General features: G+C 34.0%; 1 protein-coding gene across 3 annotated transcripts in view; it reads right to left on the reverse strand.

Moving 5' to 3' along the window:
- Positions 1 to 22379, reverse strand: part of BMP2K (BMP2 inducible kinase) — a 126907-nt gene that overhangs the window by 51378 nt on the left and 53150 nt on the right. For 2 of the 3 annotated variants that reach the window (XM_082611656.1, XM_082611657.1), the window contains exons 2-7: positions 17965 to 18083; positions 14471 to 14576; positions 10808 to 10950; positions 8254 to 8375; positions 6036 to 6117; positions 2255 to 2387 (exon numbers count right to left, since the gene is read on the reverse strand). In XM_082611656.1, the coding sequence (XP_082467782.1) occupies positions 2255 to 2387; positions 6036 to 6117; positions 8254 to 8375; positions 10808 to 10950; positions 14471 to 14576; positions 17965 to 18083 (705 nt within the window). Of the gene's footprint in view, positions 1 to 2254; positions 2388 to 6035; positions 6118 to 8253; positions 8376 to 10807; positions 10951 to 12495; positions 12636 to 14470; positions 14577 to 17964; positions 18084 to 22379 lie in introns of those variants that run through there. The other variant, XM_082611658.1, reaches the window with a different exon arrangement.

The raw sequence follows: 22379 nt of genomic DNA on the forward strand, positions 1-22379 counted from the left end.
ATATTGGAGTAACTCAGGGTTTGTATTTTAAACTTTTGTTTATATACGTGCACTTAAGGTGACCTCTTCCTGTCTCATGGTTTTAAATACTATCTAAATTAAGACTTAAATTTATATCAACCACAACTTCTTTCCTGAACTCCAGAGGCATATATCTGAAAGTCTGTTTAATATCTCCACCTTAGTATATAATGGTCACCTTGAGCTTAATATGTCCAAAACTAAACTGATTTTCCTTCCAAAACTGACTCGTCCCACATGTATTTCCCAATCACGGTAAAGGCGCCTCCATTCTTCTGCTCACTCAGGTCATAAACCTTGGAGTCATCCTTGCCTCTCTTCCTCTTTCACCCTCCCAGCCAATCCACTAGCAAATCATGATGACTGTATCTTGTAAATATAATCAGAATTAGACAACATCTTGCCCCCATCACTGCTACCATCCTGGTGCAAGACAAATCCATCTCACTCTTGTTTTCATAAAAATAATGTTACTCTTCTACCCAAAGAGCTCAGTGGCCCCCCATCACATAATTAAAGCCATGGTCCTTTTGATGGCCTACTAGACCCTACACCCTTCCTGCTGCCTGTTCTTGTAATTAAAGTTTCCTTGGAACATGGCCACACTCATTCATTTACATATTGTCTGTGACTGCTTTCAGTAAAACAGCAGAGTTGAGTCATTGTAAGAGAGACTCTATGGTCTGCAAGCTTAGCTATTTACTGTCTGGCCTTCTACAGAAAAAGTTTGCTGACCCTTGCTCTAGAATGTAAGGTTCTTTTTTTTTTTTTTTATACAACTTTATTGGAGTATAATTGCTTTACAATGGTGTGTTAGTTTCTGCTTTATAACAAAGTGAATCAGTTATACATATACATATGTTCCCATATCTCTTCCCTCTTGCGTCTCCCTCCCTCCCACCCTCCCTATCCTCCATTTTCTTTTGATTATTTTTCTTCTGGAGTGTTTGCCCTTTTCTTTTTGAGTTACATGAGTTAGCCAATTGTCAAATGTGTAACATAAATTACAAACATTAGCCAATTGTCAAGTGTGTAATAAATATTTTTTCCAGTTTATCATTTGACTTTATATTTGGGTTCATGGTTTGGGGGAACTTTTAATGGTTTAAATTTATATGTCAATGGATTCATCTTTTCTATTTCCTGAGATTAAAAGCCTAGTTTACACATTACCTACTCTAGTGTTATATAAATAAATTCAGACCTATTTTCTTCAAGTACATTTATGTTTTATTTTTTACATTTAAGTCTTTAATTTACCTGAAATTTTAGCATAATGTTTGAAGTAGAGATCCAGTCTGATTTTTCATCCACAAGTGGATAATAAAGTTTTGTATTTCCATCTGTTTTTCCCCACTGAGTTGAAGTGGATAATAAAGTTTTGTATTTCCATCTGTTTTTCCCCACTGAGTTGAACTGCTATCTTTATTATACAAAACCTCAAATATATTTACATTGACCCTCTTTTCTACTGCACTGATCTCAGTGGCTGGAGGCTATGACAGAGGATGTTTAAAATGGAAAAAACAGAGTAGAAATGCTAGAAACACTTTAATTGAAACAGTGCAGAGCAGTGCTGTTTAAATACTGCAGCTTCCTAACATATTTTATATCTGATGATCCTCCTCCTCCCCCAAATCATCTTTTATAAGAAATTGTACCATGTGCATATATAAAATATTAAATTACAGTACCTGTCAAAAAGGAAGAAAAAATTCTTAAAAGAGGCTGTAATGAAAACTGAGGTATTCTTTTGGAATCAAAGGCCCACAGGATTACTCCTTCTGACATACACTTAGGTTGCTTTCTAATTTTATAATCAATAAGGAATATTAAAAATAGTGGCCAAATAAACTACTATTTAAGATTCACAATACTGTGATCTAAAGAAGCAACAAGTCTGGATATTTGGATTTCAAAAGTTCAAAGACTGAATAATTAAATGTTACGCTGTAAGTTTTTCCAGAAATTCCAGTTTCCTTAATTACATAATCTCTATGTTCTATAAAACCTTATCTAGAGCTTAAAAATATCCATGTACTAATCATTAATTAATCTGCTTTCATTCCTATAGAAGTCTTATAAACATCTTTTTAAATTTATTTCTTGACTATAGTTTCATAAAATTATAATACATGAAATTAAAAGACTAGGTTTAGGTTAAGGAATGGAAACAGCAGGCCCTAAGTACTGTTATCTTACAATTTTTTAAATAAATTTTCCAAGTACTTACTTATTAAACAATGTATGTTATGAGAGTAACGGGAATTGTCTGGGATGGTGAAGCTGCCATCACAGATAGCAACCTGACTCTCACCAAAAGGAAGAGTGAAGAAACAAAGTTTATACAGCAAACATCCCAGGGCCTGTAAAACAAAGAAGCATGAATATCATCAGAGCTCAAGTATCAACTTAACCACAAGACAAAAAAAAAGTAGCCACAAACCAAAAACTAAATATGTTATTTAAAAAAATAAAAGCCTAATGTTTCTATACTGGATCAATCTTTTCACAAATTACAACTTAAACAAATTAATGTACTTAATTTTTAAAAAGGCATTTAACTGTATCAGTACATTTTTCTATCACATCTGTGGCTAGCTGGCTGAATTAATGTTATCATGGAACTCTAGATCATGAATGATATAACTAAAATTATAAGTGGCTGGTTCCCTTCGGGAGAAAAATTATACTTTTATTTCTTTCACAAGGAAAATATATATTTAGTACATAACTAGCATATAACAACCAACGATGTAAGCACAAGGCTCCTCCGAGCAGAATTTTTTTAAAATTCATTATAATATCTATTTTAAAATTCCAAGTACGAGTTAACCAGCACAGTTAAACTTAGCAGACAACCATCAATACTGATTATTCCCTGATTTTCACTGATTTCATTGAGCACGTCATTATTTCATAATATATTATTCACTGAGCACATAATATAAAAATTAGTTCTCTACTTCTATATATAATCCTACAATTTTAATTCTATATTACACTAGTCATATTTGTACCTGGGTAATCTATATAAAATTCAAAAAGGAAGGGCTCTGTCTGCTTCACTTGCATGGATTCATAGACATCATAGCACCAATAAATCTACTTGCTGACAATGAAGACAAAACACCCTAAAACACAAATTGCATCTGGAAAAGTAGCACAGGAAATTTTTAGCTACAATGCCAACAGCTCAAACCTGAGACACAGTAATAAAATGTGATTTTCTGCTCAAGAAATCATTATGCTATCACAGGTAGTGTCACCTATAAGCCTTATGAGTGTAAGGGGTGATTCTAATTCTAAGTTGATTATATAAAATTATCCAGTAGTAACTATACAATTACATCAGCAATAACTGAAATTTGGCCTATCTAAAAATTAGCAAATCAGCTTTCCTTTGTTGGATTTTCTCCACACAGCAACTTAGCAAACCCAATTAACAAATACACTAGCTTTATAACTACTATGAAGATCACATATACAGAAATACCTTTCTGAGTTCAACAATATTAACTTACAACACATTATTTTCAATACTATAACAGTCTTCCAATGAAAAAAGTTTAAATACTCTAGAAATTTCAATATATTAGTTCAAAAACATTACTAGATTATTTACCATATGACTAACAAAAGTATTAAGATTCTGAATAGAAATAACCAGTTCAATGTGGCTTTAAAAAAATTTACAATGCTTTTTTTCTATAAGGAAGATATTTTCAGCTTTTATGCTGAGCGTAAGCCTTCCTTAAAAGCACTAAAAAATATATTATTAATGGTGTAATATCTGCATTAAATTACACATTTCTTCTGCCCAAATGATAGTTAGGCAAACAAGATCTGCATTTTAGCCAGTTTTATCTTGTCAATCAAACCTTTAGTAATGTATCTTTTGTTGTGGGAGTTCCCAGATAACAATTTTAGATAGCAATGCCGGTGTACTTAAAAAACATAAATCTAAAATACTCTTGGCTTTACAGAGTGTGAGCACAGTGAGGTGTCCTAATTTTTTTTCACACCAAAGGCATTTCCCTCTATCCATTTGATACAATGAGAACTGTTGAAGAAACAGGAGGGAACGAATGACCTTATTTTGAAGGCTGAGTATCACCGTCTTTAATTTTCCTCATTAAAAGGTAACATGAAGCATCTGTCACTGAATTTCCTACTGGTCAATAAAATCAGCATCCTAGTTCTCAGGATAAAAATAACCTACAATGAAAACTTCAAAACAAAAAATTTTTTTTCCGAAATATATATGCTAAATGAATACTTTAACCTCAATATCATAACCCTCTGAATCAGCAATATTTTTTTTCTGGATATTCTTGAATTCACACCTAAAATGTTGTAGCATTTCATCTGAGCTAAGACAAGCATTAAAATGGCATCATGGAAATTAAAACTCTGTCAAGCATATAAACACAGATTCTGTTTTCTGATTACTTTTCTGGCTTCTTTTTTATCTTTGAGTATCTATTTGTCATCCCACAGCTATACCAAGTTATCCATTATAGAAATACTGTCCCATATACTAATCTGTAAATGGTATAAATTTTAAACTTATCACTGACAATTTAGTATGCTGCCTGGCATGCATTCGAAGCCTGGTGAAAAATGAAAACAACAAAAAAAGATTCCCTCCTTTTTGTTAAGATATTGGGTTGCAATCGCGTTCTTAGAGACTTTTTTTTTTTTAATCAACCCTTGATGACTTCAAAACAGCAGTCAAGCTATAATGTCTGTTGTCTCCTCTGCTGTTGAAATACGCTTTTAGGTAATGTGGATTTCAACATCAGTCACAAAATTAGGCCAGAAAAGACTTCCACAATCACCTCCTCTAATAAATACTTTCATTTTATAAATTAAGATCCAGCTGAATTTGCTTTCTACATTATACTGCAAGCCATTTACTATAAACCATTTAATGAGTCAAATGTTAATGCTGAAAAGAGCAACGGAATTTGAGTCACACAAGCTGGTGATCTGTAAGCAGTATCAAATTACCTAAATCAAACCTATTCATGGTTTGATTAAATTATGTATATGGTTAAAAATTCAACTACCACGAGATTTAAGAACCATTGGTGAGAGAGTGTATATTATGTAGACAAAGGAAAACCAATCATAGATACTCTTTTTTTTATTATCTTGCAAGAATATTTAGTATCCCAACCCCTATAAGAGAAGGCCAGGAGAGGGGCACCAAGAAGATACTCATTTGGGTTCACACGTTACACTCGACTACTTTCTAAACATTATGTTTTAAAACAAAATAAATATGACTTTTCTTGGAAATTCCAGAACTACTTCCAAAGGAGTATTTTTCCTCCATCCCTAACATAGCCACTAGTGGTAGATATGGCTAAATACCTGTTATATTTAAATGAGTTCACATCTAAAATAGAGTTTCCTGCTAGTTTATTAAATATAGCCCAATCATATTTTACTTCTGAAATAAGTTCTAAAGAAGTGTGGGCACTCTAACATAAAGTTCAACTCTATAGAAACATGATATATCTCAATAATTCAATCCAGATATAGATGCTAAATGATAAAGAACCTCAATATATACAGGTTAGTCAATGATATGTTTATAATTTTTTAAAAGTTCTACTCATGTTAGTTTCCACTAAAAAGATCCTAAAGTACTCCAGAGAATTATCAATATTACGTAAGAATTATGTCTAGCTTTTCCATACTGTGATCAACCAAAATTGCACTCAAATCAAAAAAAAAATGTTAACAATCATATATAATTTAAATTCTAAAAAATACTGTGGTAAAAAGTTACATTATATGGAAATCCTTTATTTGCCTTTCTATACCTAAGCTTTCCATCTCAGGATCAAGAAGATAATATGTGCTAATATTTTTCTTCTGAAGAAGAAGCTTTACTGTCCACCACTCTCTGCTACTTATTAGGAAATACCTTGCGGAGGACAGGGGGAAAATAATCAGATTTTGTTAATTTGGTTAGTGAACATGTCAGCCTTTCTTGGCCTTACCCAGATATCAGCCTTGGTGGTGATAGGTTTCCCTCCATAAAGGTTGATCATTTCAGGGGCTCTGTATGACAGAGTTGTATACCTGGCAGTAAATAAGTAAAATGGAGTGGAGATATAAAAAAAAAGACAGATACTACATTGTTTCTACATAAAATACTACGAAAAACTTTTAGGTTCGATAACATTATAAAGAAATAATACTATTTTAAAAGCTCATTAAAAGTCCATCAAGGATTAAACAATACAAAGCATCTATACACATTTTTATTCAACAAGTGCAATTGCATCTATAATGATAAAAACAATTTTTAATAGAAAAATTTTACATAAAAGTGATGTATGGGAAACGTAGTTTTCCTTGAATTTCTTATATGAAATAATATAATTTGACTATGAAAATGTCCTTATCAAAATATTTTTGTCTATTAATTTAAAAGTAAAGCTTCCACCCTCTCAAAAAATTAATTTCTATGTTTATTAAGCAGCTTGTTTCTATGGACTCTAACATAATTCCTTGCACATGGTAGTAAACCTCCTTTAGGTTTGTTTTTATAATTGTTGTTTTAAAAGTAATCTCGTTGCCATAATTAACTATTATTAATTACACTAATTAAGTACAGTTCTAAAACTGACTGCCAGAATAAGCAATTTGGAATTAAGATACTCTGAATAAATATTTACCAGTATAAAAACTCCAAATCCATTATGAACAGAATAAAGTAGTACTCAATAGTGCAGAAATTATTAGAATATCAAAGGAATTCCTATATTATGATAAATTTAAGATTCATTTTCAGTGTTTATATGTTTTATTTTACATGAAGTATCTTAAAGCTCAATATTCTACCATCTTACTTTTTCCAAATTACCCTGACTGGGTGATACATTCTGATGATACTACTACAGAGGTGATCTAAGAAACCAGAATATAAACTACATGAGGACGGGACTTTTTTTTTTTTTATTCACTGCTATACTGTAGCACCAACAACAGTGTCCACTACATTGTAGGCCCTGAATAATTAATTACCTGTTAACTGAATAAATGGTTAGATCATTAACTCCTCAACTGAGCCACAAAGCACAAGAACCCATGAGCTTATTACATTCATCAACAGTGTACAATTCTGCTGAATCTTAACTATACTTCAGATCTTAACAGCAAGAAATGAAACTTCCAGCAAGTCAAAGATGCTTGAGCAGAATTCTGCAGCTGTCATTATACATCACAACCCAATCTTTTTAAATTATATGTATATACATATATCCACAAGAAGCTAATTCAATAATTCATTGTTCTGTTTCTTCAGGACATTTATATGTTTACTAAGGAGTTTTTTATGGAATCTAACATAATCATCATAGGCTGTTTCCTGAGTAGAAATATGTAAGTCTAGAAAACCATAGTTTTATACAAATGGTCCAGAGTAAGATCAGCTCTACTTGAGCTATCTCAAAATATATGTTGCAGTTCAAACGAAAGCTCCTAGGCAGCCTTAAACAATTGAGAATTTGTAAGGAAGTGAAGAAAAGCTACTTTAAAAAGGCAGCTACTTAGAAATTTCTATTCTGACAGATCTTTCTGCATTCTGTATCATTTTATTAAGATAACCTAAGATTTACAAGCAGTACTATTTTCTAAAACTAGAAAACAGAAAAGTCAGGGAAAGGTCCTTATAATAGTACTCTAGCAACCATGGAAAGTACAAGATTAAGAAAACGTAAGGCAGATACGAGTTACATTTCTACCAGAAAGTTTTCCAATACAATATTATAACGTAACAAGTTTTCCACACAGTTTTCAATGCATTACTAGGTCAATCTTCTTAACATTAAATATGAAGTAAAAGTTTAATGTTTTCAAATAATTTAATTTTTTCCTAACAAGCATACATCCTCAGTATCGATAAAAACAAAGATGTTTAACTGAATTCAGCAATAACTTCAAACTCCCTTTAATGATTCCACTAATTACTATAGCTTACTTAACAAATTTCTTGATAAATTTGTTTACAATGCAGATGAAAATTTTGTTTCCATTGTAAAATGTATTTCCTATTGAACTAGATGAGACATAAACTAATCAATGTCTATGGCACAGAAATATCTTAAAGAAATCTATTAATCGAACACCTAAAATTTATATTAGCAAAGCTGGTCACAGACTCAAGTTAACTAAAATTCCCATGAGACAAAGCACAATAAAGATAACACTTACTTTTTAATTTCTTCTTCTACTATATTAACTCCATCTTTCTGAGGATTAAGAAATTTATTTGTGGCACTGCCAAAGTCACAAAGTACATAGTTTCCACCATCATTCAACAAAATATTTTCCACCTTCAGAAAAGAAAAGCAATTAATAGTATTTTCAAGGTGAAAATTATATTTTTATAACAATGTTTTTACACAAACACTGATATATATGGGGGGGGTGAGAGAGAGAGAGAGAGAGAGAGAGAGAGAGAGGATACCTCAAATTGTGAGAAAGGACAAATGATTCAGAACAAAAATATACTTTACTTTATCTACTGCTTCTCTCACTAAGAACAGAGAAGTGCTTCTCCCATCCCAGGATGATTTTTGCAAGGGCCAAGGAACCCTAAGTCCTCTCAAAAACTGCTTCTATGGAAGAGAAGAACTAGTAGCAGTCAGAGTCTATTCTATACCTCCATTTTTCTCCTTTTCTGACACTTAGCTTACCTATAGAAAGGTAACAAAAATCATTACAATTCTACCTCTGATTGACTCCTACTTCCATTTTTATCTAAAATAGTACACTGAAAAACACAGATTTGACTTTATGCCTTAACTTAGAGATCAGAGTCGTAGTAACTTAAATAAAATTATGCGCACAGTTTCTACAACAGGAGAATGTGGGTTCACAGCCCAGCTCTGCTACTTATTAGCATATGTACCCTTGGACAACTTGCTTAACCACTCTTGTGCTTTAGTCTCCTTATCTATAAAATGGGGAAAATAATAATATCTATTACAGGGGATTGTTTTAAAAACTGAAAGAATTAAAACATGTAAAGGGCTTAGAACAGTGACTGAAATAAGGTAAGCATGCAATAAATGATACTATTATTAACATTTTTACACAATATTTTTTATTTTTATGATACAGTTTTAAATGAGTAATTCAATTTCTCTCCACTCTACCAAAATACTCACATTACAGTTTCTTTACAATTTTTCTTCTATATTTCATTTTACTCTACTTTTTAAAATACTCAATATTTGCACAAAGTATTTATACAAGAAATCTACTTTAAAAAAAAGAAACTTACTTAAAACAAACACAGGATTGCATAAATTTACACATGTAAAAAGAACTAAGTATATGAAATATGGTCTATATAAAATTATGCAGTTCGATGTCTTTTTTGTTTTAAAATCAAGAAGGCTCAGCTGAAAACATCAACTTTACATTTAAAAAGTTAATGAGCTATAACAGTACAAAAAAATCAGACCGAATTATTGGGGAAAATGTAAAAGCTGCATATTCAAGAGAACTGAAATGAACTATACTGGTTATCGAAATAAAGGGACAGATGTCTGTAGTCAAGTATTTCAATCTTGTCTTGACTTGTATCCTTTCAGCACAGGTTTCCCTAGATGATGCTTTCATGGTTAACAACCTATATTCTAAGTGACATCTTCTATTCTCTTGTATCTTAAGAGCATTTTATTATCACTTTTCATAAATTTTGTATAATAAGTCAGAATTGGGATTCATTCATTCATTAAATATTTATTGAGACCCCGCTATGTGCCAGGCACTGTTCTAAATGTTTGGATACATCAGTACAAAAGAGGAAAATCCCTGCCCACAGGAAGCTTACAGTATAGTGGGAGAGGACAGAAAATAACCAATAGACATAATACATAAGCAAATTTTATAGTATCTGAGAAAGTAACAAGTGATAATAAAAGGCAGAACAAGTAAAGTATGGAAAGGTTAGGTTGTAATTATAAATAAGGTGGTGCAGGGACAGGACTCACTGAGAAAGTGAATCTGAGCAGATTTGAAGTGGGGGAAAGATTAGCCATGGGATATCTGGGCATAAAGCATTTCAGGAAGAGGAATTTTTGTAATCTTAGTGTTTGTAGGTATCAAAGAGGACACCTATGCTTCTAAACAATATGTGTAATGATAGCTCAAGCAATATGATGCCAGGAATGTTCAATACCCTTTGGGCACTTTTTCCAATTTAACAAGTGGGTACCATATACAAGAGGTCAGATTCCATGAAAATGTCAGACAAAGTGACCTTAGAGTGACAATCATCACCAAATTATAGTAAATTATCTAAAACTACAGTAAATTATAAATAAATGAGTAAAGAGACCCATTTATGGTCACCTCCAATATCTCTGGAAAACACCCTGATGCTTAAAATGAATTATAAGAAATAGGAGGAGTGCTGAACTGGGAAGAATAGTGTAGAGGGATATCCAACCTGTGTCAGTGATGTTCATATTTTTGTTCATATGAAACCTTTTAAAGAAGCCTGCTCTGTAAAACAGAAGCAAAGTAGGGAGCACAAAATCCACCTCTACGGTTGTGCTAGCAACCCTCAGGGTCATGAAAAGCACAATTTCAATTCTATAGTCAGTCTTTATATGGCCTCAGGAAATGTAGCTGGGGACAGAGAGACCAATCTCAGTGCTAGTAATAAACACTGGTTTATATGAAGACAGTCCAAGAACATTTTTAACTCCAAAGTTTAAAAGGCATTAATCCATAAGTAGACTAAAGTTCATACCTTCAGATCCCGGTGAATTATTGGAGTCTTACACTGATGCAACCTTGCAACAGCTTCACAGGTATCACAGAATATCTGTAACACTTCTGGTTCTGTAAAACCTGTCTGCAGCTTCTTATTCATCTGATTCACTACCTGCCCAGCTAACCAAAAAAGTAATTTTGAGAAGACATATTTTTAATAAATGAAGACTACCACAAACAAAGAGATTAAGAAATGTCTATGGTCTCAGGTAATGGGGAATTGGCTTTTTTTATAATTTTCATGTAAGGATGCTTATTATACCATATTGTGTTGATTCAATGACATACATTTTTTTTCACATTTTACATCTCTGAAGTGAGAACATCTTAAAATAAGTGACGTTCTGCTAATGCTATTGGCCATATTTTAACATCTCCAAATTCAGAGTGTACCTTGTAATTGATGGCATCACAGATTTGAAGAAACGGTTATTCAACACTGTGCTAGTTTTAGGGGTAAACAGTGGTGAACAAAGATAAAGTCTCTATTATCATGGAATTTATAGTCTAAAGGCACTCACACAAGTATTTATCATAATTACATACAATAAGGATAATATGAGAAAAACCCAAATTTAAATTAGTGAAGGAGGATGGGGAGAAGAGAATGCCAGAGAAGGCCTAAGGAAGTGATTATTTATATGTTGAGACTGAAGGTTAATCAGGAATTAACCTGGCAGAGATCTGGGAGAACACACTAGAGATAGCAAGTGACATATACAAAGGCCTCTAGTTTGGGAAAGAGCTTAATGATTTTGAATAACTTAAAGAGAACCACTGTGGGTGTGGTCTAGAAAGCAGAGAAGAGAGTAAAGTCAGATGATACTGACAAGACAAACAAATCAAGATTTTATCTTGAGATTTTTATCTTGAGAACCAAGGAAACTTCCTGATCTGACCTTTTAGAAAATCTCCTTGATTGGGGGATGGAGGAATCACAAGAGTGGAAAAAGAGAGATGGGTTAAGGGGCTAATGCTCTAAACCAGGTTAAGAGATAGCAGGCAGAGTAACTTAACTAAAATCAAATAGCCACAACAATGAGCCCCGAGAGGATTATTAAATATTACAATGTACTACAATAATTGATAATCTAATAATGACAATTCTTAATTACTAAGAGAAAGTTTACTATCATTATATTTTAAGAATGCAAGTAAATACATGATTCATTCACATCATTCTAACAGAAATCAAGTTTGGAAATTTAAAAAGGCAAGCTTATGTTAACTTGAAACTTTCCTGTAACAAGTTTGAATAAATGAATGTCTGCTACTGTGTAATCTGTAAGAAGGTGTATACACACCTGTTCCTTCTATTATTACTGTCTAAACAGCATTCTCATATATTTTCTGAAATAGGTGTTTTTTCTTAGAACTTTAAAGCAGGGGGAAAAAAAACATTTATTTTGCCTATCAATCCTCAACTTTCAGAAAACTCAGGTCCATTTGGCTGTAATTTGTTCAAAGTGTCTCATATAAGATTGAGGCACCTGACTAGGCAGCAATTTCCACCATCCTCTTGTTTGTCAGATGCCCTGACTCATTTTATCCAAAAATTAAACAGTAAGAAAAGTGTTTTATTGGTGTTCATTCACATTCTTGAAATATCTTTTCACAGCTAAAGAAATCATAACCTTGAACTCATTCTATCTTTTCCACACTTACAATGTTGTAATGAGTAGAATAAATTTTAATCAAAAGTCAATCTTCTTTCTTCCCTTCAGAGATCTTTGGGCTAGAAGGCTTGAATCACAAAATCCAGTCCCCCAAAAAAGCTAAAAAGCTCTATTGAGCTGCATTTCAAATGTAGAAACAAACAAAATTTCATTATTCAAAATCAAAGTCTTCTGAAAATTAAAGTAAAATTATTCTAATGAAAAATTTAAAAATCAGATTCAGAAAGGAAACAATGTATACTGAAGGTCTTTTAAAATAAGGTGCATGTAACTCCCAAATCTTTACATATTTTTCACAGTTATCATCTCCTAAACAAGAACTTTTATACTCCGCCCGATTTCATTATTAAAATTTAAAAAGTCAACATTTTTCTAGCCTCAACAATCTTCATCTCTCTGAGATTACACTTACACTTAATTTAAAATGCTATACCGGGCTTCCCTGGTGGCGCAGTGGTTGAGAGTCCGTCCGCCTGTCGATGCAGGGGACATGGGTTTGTGCCCTAGTCCAGGAGGATCCCGCATGCCGCGGAGCGGCTGGGCCCGTGAGCCAGGGCCGCTGAGCCTGCGCGTCCGGAGCCTGTACTCCACGACGGGAGAGGCCACGGCAGTGACAAGGCCCGTGTACCGCAAAAAAAAAAAAAAAAAAAAAAAAAAAAAAAAAGCTATACCATCCCATTTAAATTTTGATATGACTTTTTTTAACAAGATACTTAATTTTATCTGCAGTAGACTGCACCATTGGCTCCCAAATACTCACTTGCCTAAAAACTGAAGCTCATGTAGTTCCCCTTTTAAAATGTCTTCTGGATGACAAACTCATCCAGGGTTATGATTATGCTCAATTCAATTATTTTTAAGAAGTTACAAATAGCCAAGGGCTATTAGTCAACTCTCATCCAGCTAAGAATTGGCACCTTAATTGCTAGAATTCAGGAAAGTAGGGTAAAGAAAATAAGTATTATCTCCTTAAAGAGAGATCACAATGCTTTACAGTAGAGAAGATGAGATACAAATAAGGAAAAACAATCAAGAAAATATCTAATTTTTTACGCTATATATGGAAATAAGTTACAAACATATCACAATAGATATTACAATACTGATTCATTACATTTTCCTCTGTCCTTCCCCCTTCTTATAAGACTGGAGTAAATGAGACCACATTTTCTCCATTATCATCACCAACCTCCTTCTCCTCCAACCTTCAGGAAGTGACAAGAGTTCCTGGTACCATAATTAACAATCATAACTGTCTTAAGAGAATTTATATATAAACCAGGGCTCCCTAGAATCCAAACTGTCAGATACAGTCTGATGGGGGAGGGGGGAAAGCAAGTTCGCAGGAAATGGATTAATTGTCCCCATTACACCCATTAAAGTAAAAAAAAAAAAAAAAAATTTCAAGGACTAAAAATTATTATTATAATTCTTAAGGCATACTATACAAGTAAATATTTCTTTGAAAACACCACATTATATCCAAATAAAATGTGGTTTTCTATCTTCTGATGTTTTCAAAAGACCACATAATATAAGTTTATAAAAATTATAGATCAAAATGCATGCTTGAAATTTATTATATTTAATACGTTCAAAGATAACATGGTAGCATGCTGGAAAAAAATCTTGCAACACTAATATGGACACAGTATGCTCTTCTTGGTTGGATTATAAAAGAAATGTATAGGGATCAGGAAAGGTTCTTTACTTTTTAGATTTTCTGTTTAAAACCCAACAGCATTTTTCTAATTGTCCATTAACATATGCTCATATCATCATTGCATCAACTGTGAGTAGGTTTTAAATACTTTTTAACAGCATTCCTTATTTAGACAAATAATTAAAGCTGAGATTGCAATGAATGCCGAGAATTACATGACAGCTGCCCTGGGAGAAACCAAGACACCTACTAATTATGGGCACATTTTTTTAGCATAAAACAACCATAGAAAAATACTTACCTCGACAATATTCCATTAAGATAAGCACTTCCCATACATTATCACTAACTGAATTAACAGTACAGTCCAAATAACCCACGATATTTTTGTGACCAGACAGCTCTTTCTGTAAAAAATAAACAAAATTTTAAAAACTGGCAAACATATATTTTAAAGGTCTATCATTAACAATGATTTGAAGTCTAAATTGATAGATTTAAAGAATTTCAAAAAGTAAGATTTAAGTGTAAGTATGGAATCTGACACATGTCAAAAAGGTTTCTACAGTTTCAATGGAAAGTTTATTTATATGTGACTGTCATTTCCTAACAAGCAAATAGTTAATGAATACTTATTTTAAATTCAATGGGGAAGAAAGAGATGGTTCATTCAAAAGTAACAGTTTCCAGGGCTTCCCTGGTGTCACAGTTGTTAAGAATCTGCCTGCCAATGCAGGGGACACGGGTTCGAGCTCTGATCCAAGAAGATCCCACACACCGCAGAGCAACTAAGCCCGTGTGCCACAACTACTGAGCCTGATCTCTAGAGCCCGTGAGCCACAACTACTGAGCCCAAGTGCCATAACTACTGAAGCCCACATGCCTAGAGCCCGTGCTCCACACAAGAGAAGCAGCCACAATGAGAAGCCTGCGCACTGCAACGAAGAGTAGCCCCTGCTCTCCACAACTAGAGAAAAGCCTGCACACAGTAACAAAGACCCAACGCAGCCAAAAATAAATTTAAAAAAAAAAAAAAGTTTCCAAAAGTGAGTGTACGAGATAGTCCTTTGGGGCTCAAGAATAAAATATCAGAACTTTTACTTATTTTTATCTTAAAAAGATAAAGAAATTAAGCTCTAATATTTATGAACTAACGATTACACTCTCGTTTGTTTGTTTTGTCTGCAACATATTGCAATTTATGTCCACCTAGTCAAGTGAATTTATGAATGTATGTACTTTTAACTAAATAACCTAAAAAAATAAACAAGTAGCTAAAAAGGGTTTTTGTAAAGAAACCATAAAGATAACACAATATTACAAGTACAAGAAAATAAGAAGAAAATGGGAAATCTGACACTTTTGCTCCTAGTACAAGACAATCATCAACATTTATAAGGTTAAAAATCATAATGATCTAAATAAGGTCTGTCTGTAAATTAAAAACTCTTATCAAGAATACTGTTTAAAATAATTTACATCCACTATCATTAAAATAAACCTAGTTTTAAGTGTGTAATATAATTTGAGATATTAGCTAACGGCAGCTGAACATGTAAATAATTCATAAATAAACATAAATAGTGAAGGATTAGTCATCGAAAAACAGTTCAGAAGACAACTGCTCACCTCCCCAAAATATCTTATTTAAAAGTATAGGATCTGAGTTTTGCTGAGGTTGACGATGACTATATTTTATATATCTCAAAATTATACAAAATCTATTGAAAGGAAGAATTACAGTACAATACCATATCTGGGCTCAAGTCAGAAAACTTAGTCTAAGATTCCCTATTATCTTGGAGTAAATCTTTTCACCTTTTTGACTAATAGCCTTACCTGAAAAAAAAGCAAGTCTCAAACCTAATCAACTCTAGTCTAGCTAAGGAATAGGGACAATAAAAGCAGAATTCTGATAAGTCATACTGTATATATGTGCCTATCTTCAAACAAAAAGGATCAAAATATGTGTGTTGATAAAGATGTTGATACAAAATAAGAAAATCTCCCTCTTAGCAGTTGGGGAGGCTTGACAGTAACAAGTGTTTACAAGGAAGTGGAAAAACTAGAAACCTCCTAACACTGCTGGTGTGAACAGAAAGTGGTTCAACTGCTGTGGAATTAATGGTTCCTTAAAAAGTTAAATGTGGAATTACCATATGACCCAGCAATTCCACTCTTAGATACATACCCAAAAGAACTGAAAATAAACAATACATGTATGTACACATATTCATAGCAACACTACTCACAATAGCCAAAAGGTAGAAATAGCCCAAATGTCTATCCATGGTTTTTTTAAAAAGTCCATCAATAGATGAACACATAAACAAATTTTGATACATATATAGTATATATAATGGAATATTATTCACTCATAAAAAGGAATGAAGTGCTGGATGAACCTTAAAAATATGGTAAGTGAAAGAAGCCAGACACAAAAGGTCATATATTGCTTGATTCCATGTATATGAAATATCCAGAATAGGTAAATCCATCGAGACATAATATAGACGGGTGGTTGCCAGGGCCTGGAACAAGAGTGGAATGGGGAGCAACTGCTTCATGGGCAGGGGTTTCCTTTTGGAGTGATGAAAAGGTTTTAAAACAAGGTAGAGGCAGTCTGTGCACAATACTGTGAATGTACTAAAACCCACTGAATTGTTCTTTTTAAAATGTGAATTATAAAATGTGTAGTGTGTGAATTTCACCTCAATAAAACAAAAATGTTAAATATATATATTAGCACTTGATAAACACTGGATGAGGAGGAGGAAGAGGAAGAGAACAAAAGAGAGGAAGAGAGGAGGAGGAGGAGAACAAGAATAAGAAACCATCCAGGGGCTTCCCTGGTGGCGCAGTGGTAGACAGTCCGCCTGCCGATGCAGGGGACACGGGTTCGTGCCCCGGTCCGGGAAGGTCCCACATACCGCGGAGTGGCTGGGCCCGTGAGCCATGGTCGCTGAGCCTGCGCGTCCGGAGCCTGTGCTCCGCAACAGGAGATGCCACAACAGTGAGAGGCCCGCTTACCACGAAAAAAAAAAAAAAAAGAAACCATCCAGAGCACTGACAATAAGCAACTCTAGAAAAAAAGGAAATTTTTATTCTGTAATTTTCTCAAAATGTTTAATCTAGTTAACTGAGTAACTGAAATTTTCTTTAATGGTGTATTAAAATATTTTTCACTTCTCCTAATATTAAAGAAGAATTTTTTCCTTGCTGAAGCATACCTTACCAGTACTACAGAGTTCACACACACACACAAATCAACTTTACAGCATGATTTTAAAAATGAAAAGCAAAATTAACTGTTGTCTGTGAATACTAACACATATAAATGAATGTATTAAATACCCAGGGGAAGCATAAGCACCAAATTCAGGATAGGGGTTTCCTTTTGGATGAGGATAACAGTATAAGGATAGCGTTACAGAGGAAGACACAGAAGGCTTCAACTGTATCTGTAAGCCTTTAATTCTTAAGTTGGGTAGGGGGTAAACTGGTGTTCACTAATTTTCTAAATTCTTCTATTCTCAAAAGATTCCATAATTTAAATTTATTTTAAAAAGGAAAAAAGAAAGCAGAGAAGCTTGCCTGTTGAACTACAATAGGGAAGGGAGGAAAGGTAGGAGTTGTTTGTATTTAGCCCTAAGTATGGCTATAAAGAGTACACTTCAAAGGTTATCTAGATGTGCCCAAGCCAATAAGCAGCTTGCCTAAAGGCTGGTTAATGTTATGTGAAAAACTGAAAGAAAATACACCAAATTTTTCAAATGGAATTACTCTTTCACTTACCATAATTGTAATTTCCCTTTTACAAATGTTGAGGTCTGTCGCGTTATTGACATACATTCGCTTCAATGCATAGCGGAGTCCACCATGAGTCCGCACCAGGAAAACTGTGGAGAATCCACCTAGAAGAACAAGAATCGATTAAATAAGAATTTGAAGCTCCTGCCAAAATCATGTAATGGCACTGAGGAGCTTAATCTCACAGGGAAATAAACTGATTGTTCACAAGACAAAAATAAGAACAGTAAACAACTAACACATTGTACTAAATTAACAGCCAAATCATTGGTTTCCTATGCCAATCATGAAGTAGCACATCAGGATAACATGCTTCTCAAGTTAAAATATACAAATAACATTTGAGTGGGAATATTTCTTATATAGGACATGGAAAATGTTACAACTTAACTATATCACTATAGTTTGGCAAATACTAGTGATTGCCTACCCATCAGCCTCTCCGTCTTAGTGATGACAAAACACTGATGTGATTTAATATGAGACATCAACGGGATCAGATGGGTGGGTCCCTCTTAAAGTTCCAGGGGATCAACCAACACTGTTCTAAGGCAATAATGGGAATCTCGTTTCCTCTTGTCAGCAACTGATTTAGGACTGAATATGTCACCAATTTTGGCTATATGGGACATAAGGAAAAGTATGCTGAGGGTTGCAGGAAAGATTTTCCAACCAGAAAAAACAAAACAAAACAAAAAAAAGATTTCTATGATGAGGCTCTGCTCTTCCTTCTGGCTTTTGGATTTTGTTGTATAAGAATATAATCTTTAGACCTATGGCAACCATATGTGGTCATGATGGAAAAAAGAATCAGAGAGAAAATGACCCAAAACACTGAATCACTTTGGCAACTGAATTACACAAGCCTTCCAGACCTCTCATGTGAGATTATAAATGTCCTCATTATTTATGCCACAGTCTGTTAACTGTACCCGAGAAAGCATCATATCTGAAACACATAGGTATTCTAAAGGACAATTACTTCTGTCACATACAAACAAAGACTTCCACCTTAAGTTTTTAAAACTTATTTTGGCATAGGATATTTTGCAGCTCAACTATAATTTTAAAACAAAAAAAATTACCGATAGCCTCATTCACCAGAGGGAAGACAGCAGAAGCAAGAAAAACAGAAGCAGGAAGAACTACAGAAGAAGACAGCAGAAGCAAGAAGAACTACAATCCTGCAGCCTGTGGAACAACAACCACCATCACAAAGAGGTAGACAAGATGAAAAGGCAGAGGGCTATGTACCAGATGAAGGAACAAGATAAAACCCCAGAAAAACAACTAAATGAAGTGGAGATAGGCAACCTTCCAGGAAAAGAATTCACAATAATGATAGTGAAGATGATGCAGGACCCCAGAAAAAGGATGGAGGCAAAAGTCAAGAAGATGGCAAGAAATGTTTCAAAAAGATCTACAAGAATTAAAGAACAAACAAACAGAGATGAACAATACAATAATTGAAATGAAAAATACACTAGAAGGAATCAATAGCAGAATAACTGAGGCAGAAGAATGGGTAAGTGACCTGGAAGACAGAATGTGGAATTCACTCTGCAGACCAGAATAAAGAAAAAAGAATGAAAAGAAATGAAGACAGCCTAAGAGACCTCTGGGACAACATTAAATGCAACAACATTCACATTACAGGGGCCCCAGAAGGAGAAGAGAGAGAGAAAGGACCCGAGAAAATATCTGAAGAGATTATACTTGAAAACTTCCCTAACATGGGAAAGGAAATAGCCACCCAAGTCCAGGAAGCACAGAGAGTCCCATACAGGATAAACCGAAGGAGAAACACACCGAGACACATAGTATACAAATTGGCAAAAATTAAAGACAAAGAAAAATTATTGAAAGCAGCAAGAGAAAAATGACAACTAACATACAAGGGAACTCCCATAAGGTAAACAGCTGAGTTCTCAGCAGAAACTCTACAAGCCAGAAGGGAGTGGCATGATATACTTAAAGTGATGAAAGGGAAGAACCTACAACCAAGATTACTCTATCCAGCAAGGACCTCATTCAGATTCGATGGAGAAATCAAAAGCTTTACAGACAAGCAAAAGCTAAGGGAATTTAGCACCACCAAACCAGCTCTACAACAAATGCTAAAGGAACTTCTCTAAGTGGGAAACACAAGAGAAGAAAAGGACCTACAAAAACAACCCCAAAACAATTAAGAAAATGGTAATAGGAACATACATATTGATAGTTATCTTAAATGTAAATGGATTAAATGCTCCAACCAAAAGACACAGGCTTGCTGAATGGATACAAAAACAAGAACCATATATATGCTGTCTACAAGAGACCCACTTCAGACCTAGGGACACATACAGACCGAAAGTGAGGGGATGGAAAAAGATATTCCATGCAAATGGAAATCAAAAGAAAGCTGGAGTAGCAATTCTCATATCAGACAAAATAGAATTTAAAATAAAGACTATTATAAGAAACAAAGAAGGACACTACATAATGATCAAGGGATCAATCCAAGAAGAAGATATAACAATTTTAAATATTTATGCACCCAACATAGGAGCACCTCAATACACAAGGCACCTGCTAACAGCTATAAAAGAGGAAATTGACAGTAACACAATAATGGTGGGGGACTTTAACACCTCACTTACACCAATGGACAGATCACCCAAACAGAAAATTAATAAGGAAACACAAACTGTAAATGACACAATAGACCAGACAGATTTAATTGATATTTATAGGACATTCCATCCAAAAACAGCAGATTACACTTTCTTCTCAAGTGCGCACAGAGCTTTCTCTAGGATAGATCACATCTTGGATCACAAATCAAGCCTCAGTAAATTTAAGAAAATTGAAATCATATCAAGCATCTTTTCTGACCACAATGCTATGTTATTAGAAATCAATTACATGGGGCTTCCCTGGTGGCACAGTGGTTGAGAGTCCGCCTGCCAATGCAGGGGACATGGGTTCGTACCCCGGTCCGGGAAGATCCCACATGCCACGGAGCGGCTGGGCCCGTGAGCCATGGCCACTAAGCCTGCACGTCCAGAGCCTGTGCTCCGCAATGGGAGAGGCCACAACACTGAGAGGCCTGCGTACCGTAAAAAAAAAAGAAATCAATTACAGAGAAAAGAACGTAAAAAACACAAACACATGGAGACTAAACAATATGTTACTAAATAACCATGAGATCACTGAAGAAAACAAAGATGAAACCAAAAATACCTGGAGACAAATGACAATGAAAACATGACGATCCAAAACCTATGGGATGCAGCAAAAGCAGTTTTAAGAGGGAAGTTTAAACCTATAGAAGCTTACCTCAAGAAACAAGAAAAATCTCCAATAAACAATCTAAACTTACACCTAAAGGAACTAGAGAAAGAAGAATAAACAAAACCCAAAGTTAGCAGAAGGAAAGAAATCATAAAGATCAGAGCAGAAATAAATGAAATAGAAACAAGAAAAAACAATAGCAAAGATCAATAAAACTAAAAGCTGGTTCTTTGAGAAGATAAACAAAATTGGTAAACCATTAGCCAGACTCATCAAGAAAAAGAGGGAGAGGACTCAAATCAATTAAATTAGAAATGAAAAAGAAGTTGCAACAGACACTGCAGAAATACAAAGCATCCTAAAAGACTAAGACAAGCAACTTTATGCCAATAAAATGGACAACCTGGAAGAAATGGACAAATTCTTAGAAAGGTATAACCTTCCAAGACTGAACCAGGAATAGAAAATATGAACAGACCAATCACAAGTAATGAAATTGAAACTGTGATTAAAAATCTTCCAACAAACAAAACCCCAGGACTAGATGCCTTCACAGGTGAATTCTATCAAACATTTAGAGAAGAGCTAACACCCATCCTTCTCAAACTCTTCCAAAAAACTGCAGATGAAGGAACACTCCCAAACTCATTCTGTTAGTCCACCATCAATCACCCTGATACCAAAACCAAACAAAATTACTACAAAAAAAGAAAATTACAGACCAATATCACTGATGAATATAGATGCAAAAATCCTCAACAAAACACTAGCAAACAGAATGAAACAACGCATTAAAAGGATCATACCATGATCTAGTGGGATTTATCCCAGGGATGAAAAGGATTTTTCAATATATGCAAATCTATCAATGTGATACACCATATTAACAAACTGAAAAATAAAAATCATATGATCATCTCAATAGATGCAGAAAAATCTTCGACAAAATTCAACACCCATTTATGATAAAAACTCTCACGAAAGTGGGCATAGAGGGAACCTACCTCCACATAATAAAGGCCATATACGACAAACCCACAGCAAACATCATTCTCAATGGTGAAAAGCTGAAAGTATTTCCTCTAAGATCAGGAACAAGACAATGATGTCCACTCTTGCCACTA

The sequence above is a fragment of the Mesoplodon mirus genome (assembly GCF_964341445.2).
Source record: "Mesoplodon mirus genome assembly, chromosome: 2".
NCBI lineage: Eukaryota > Metazoa > Chordata > Mammalia > Artiodactyla > Ziphiidae > Mesoplodon > Mesoplodon mirus.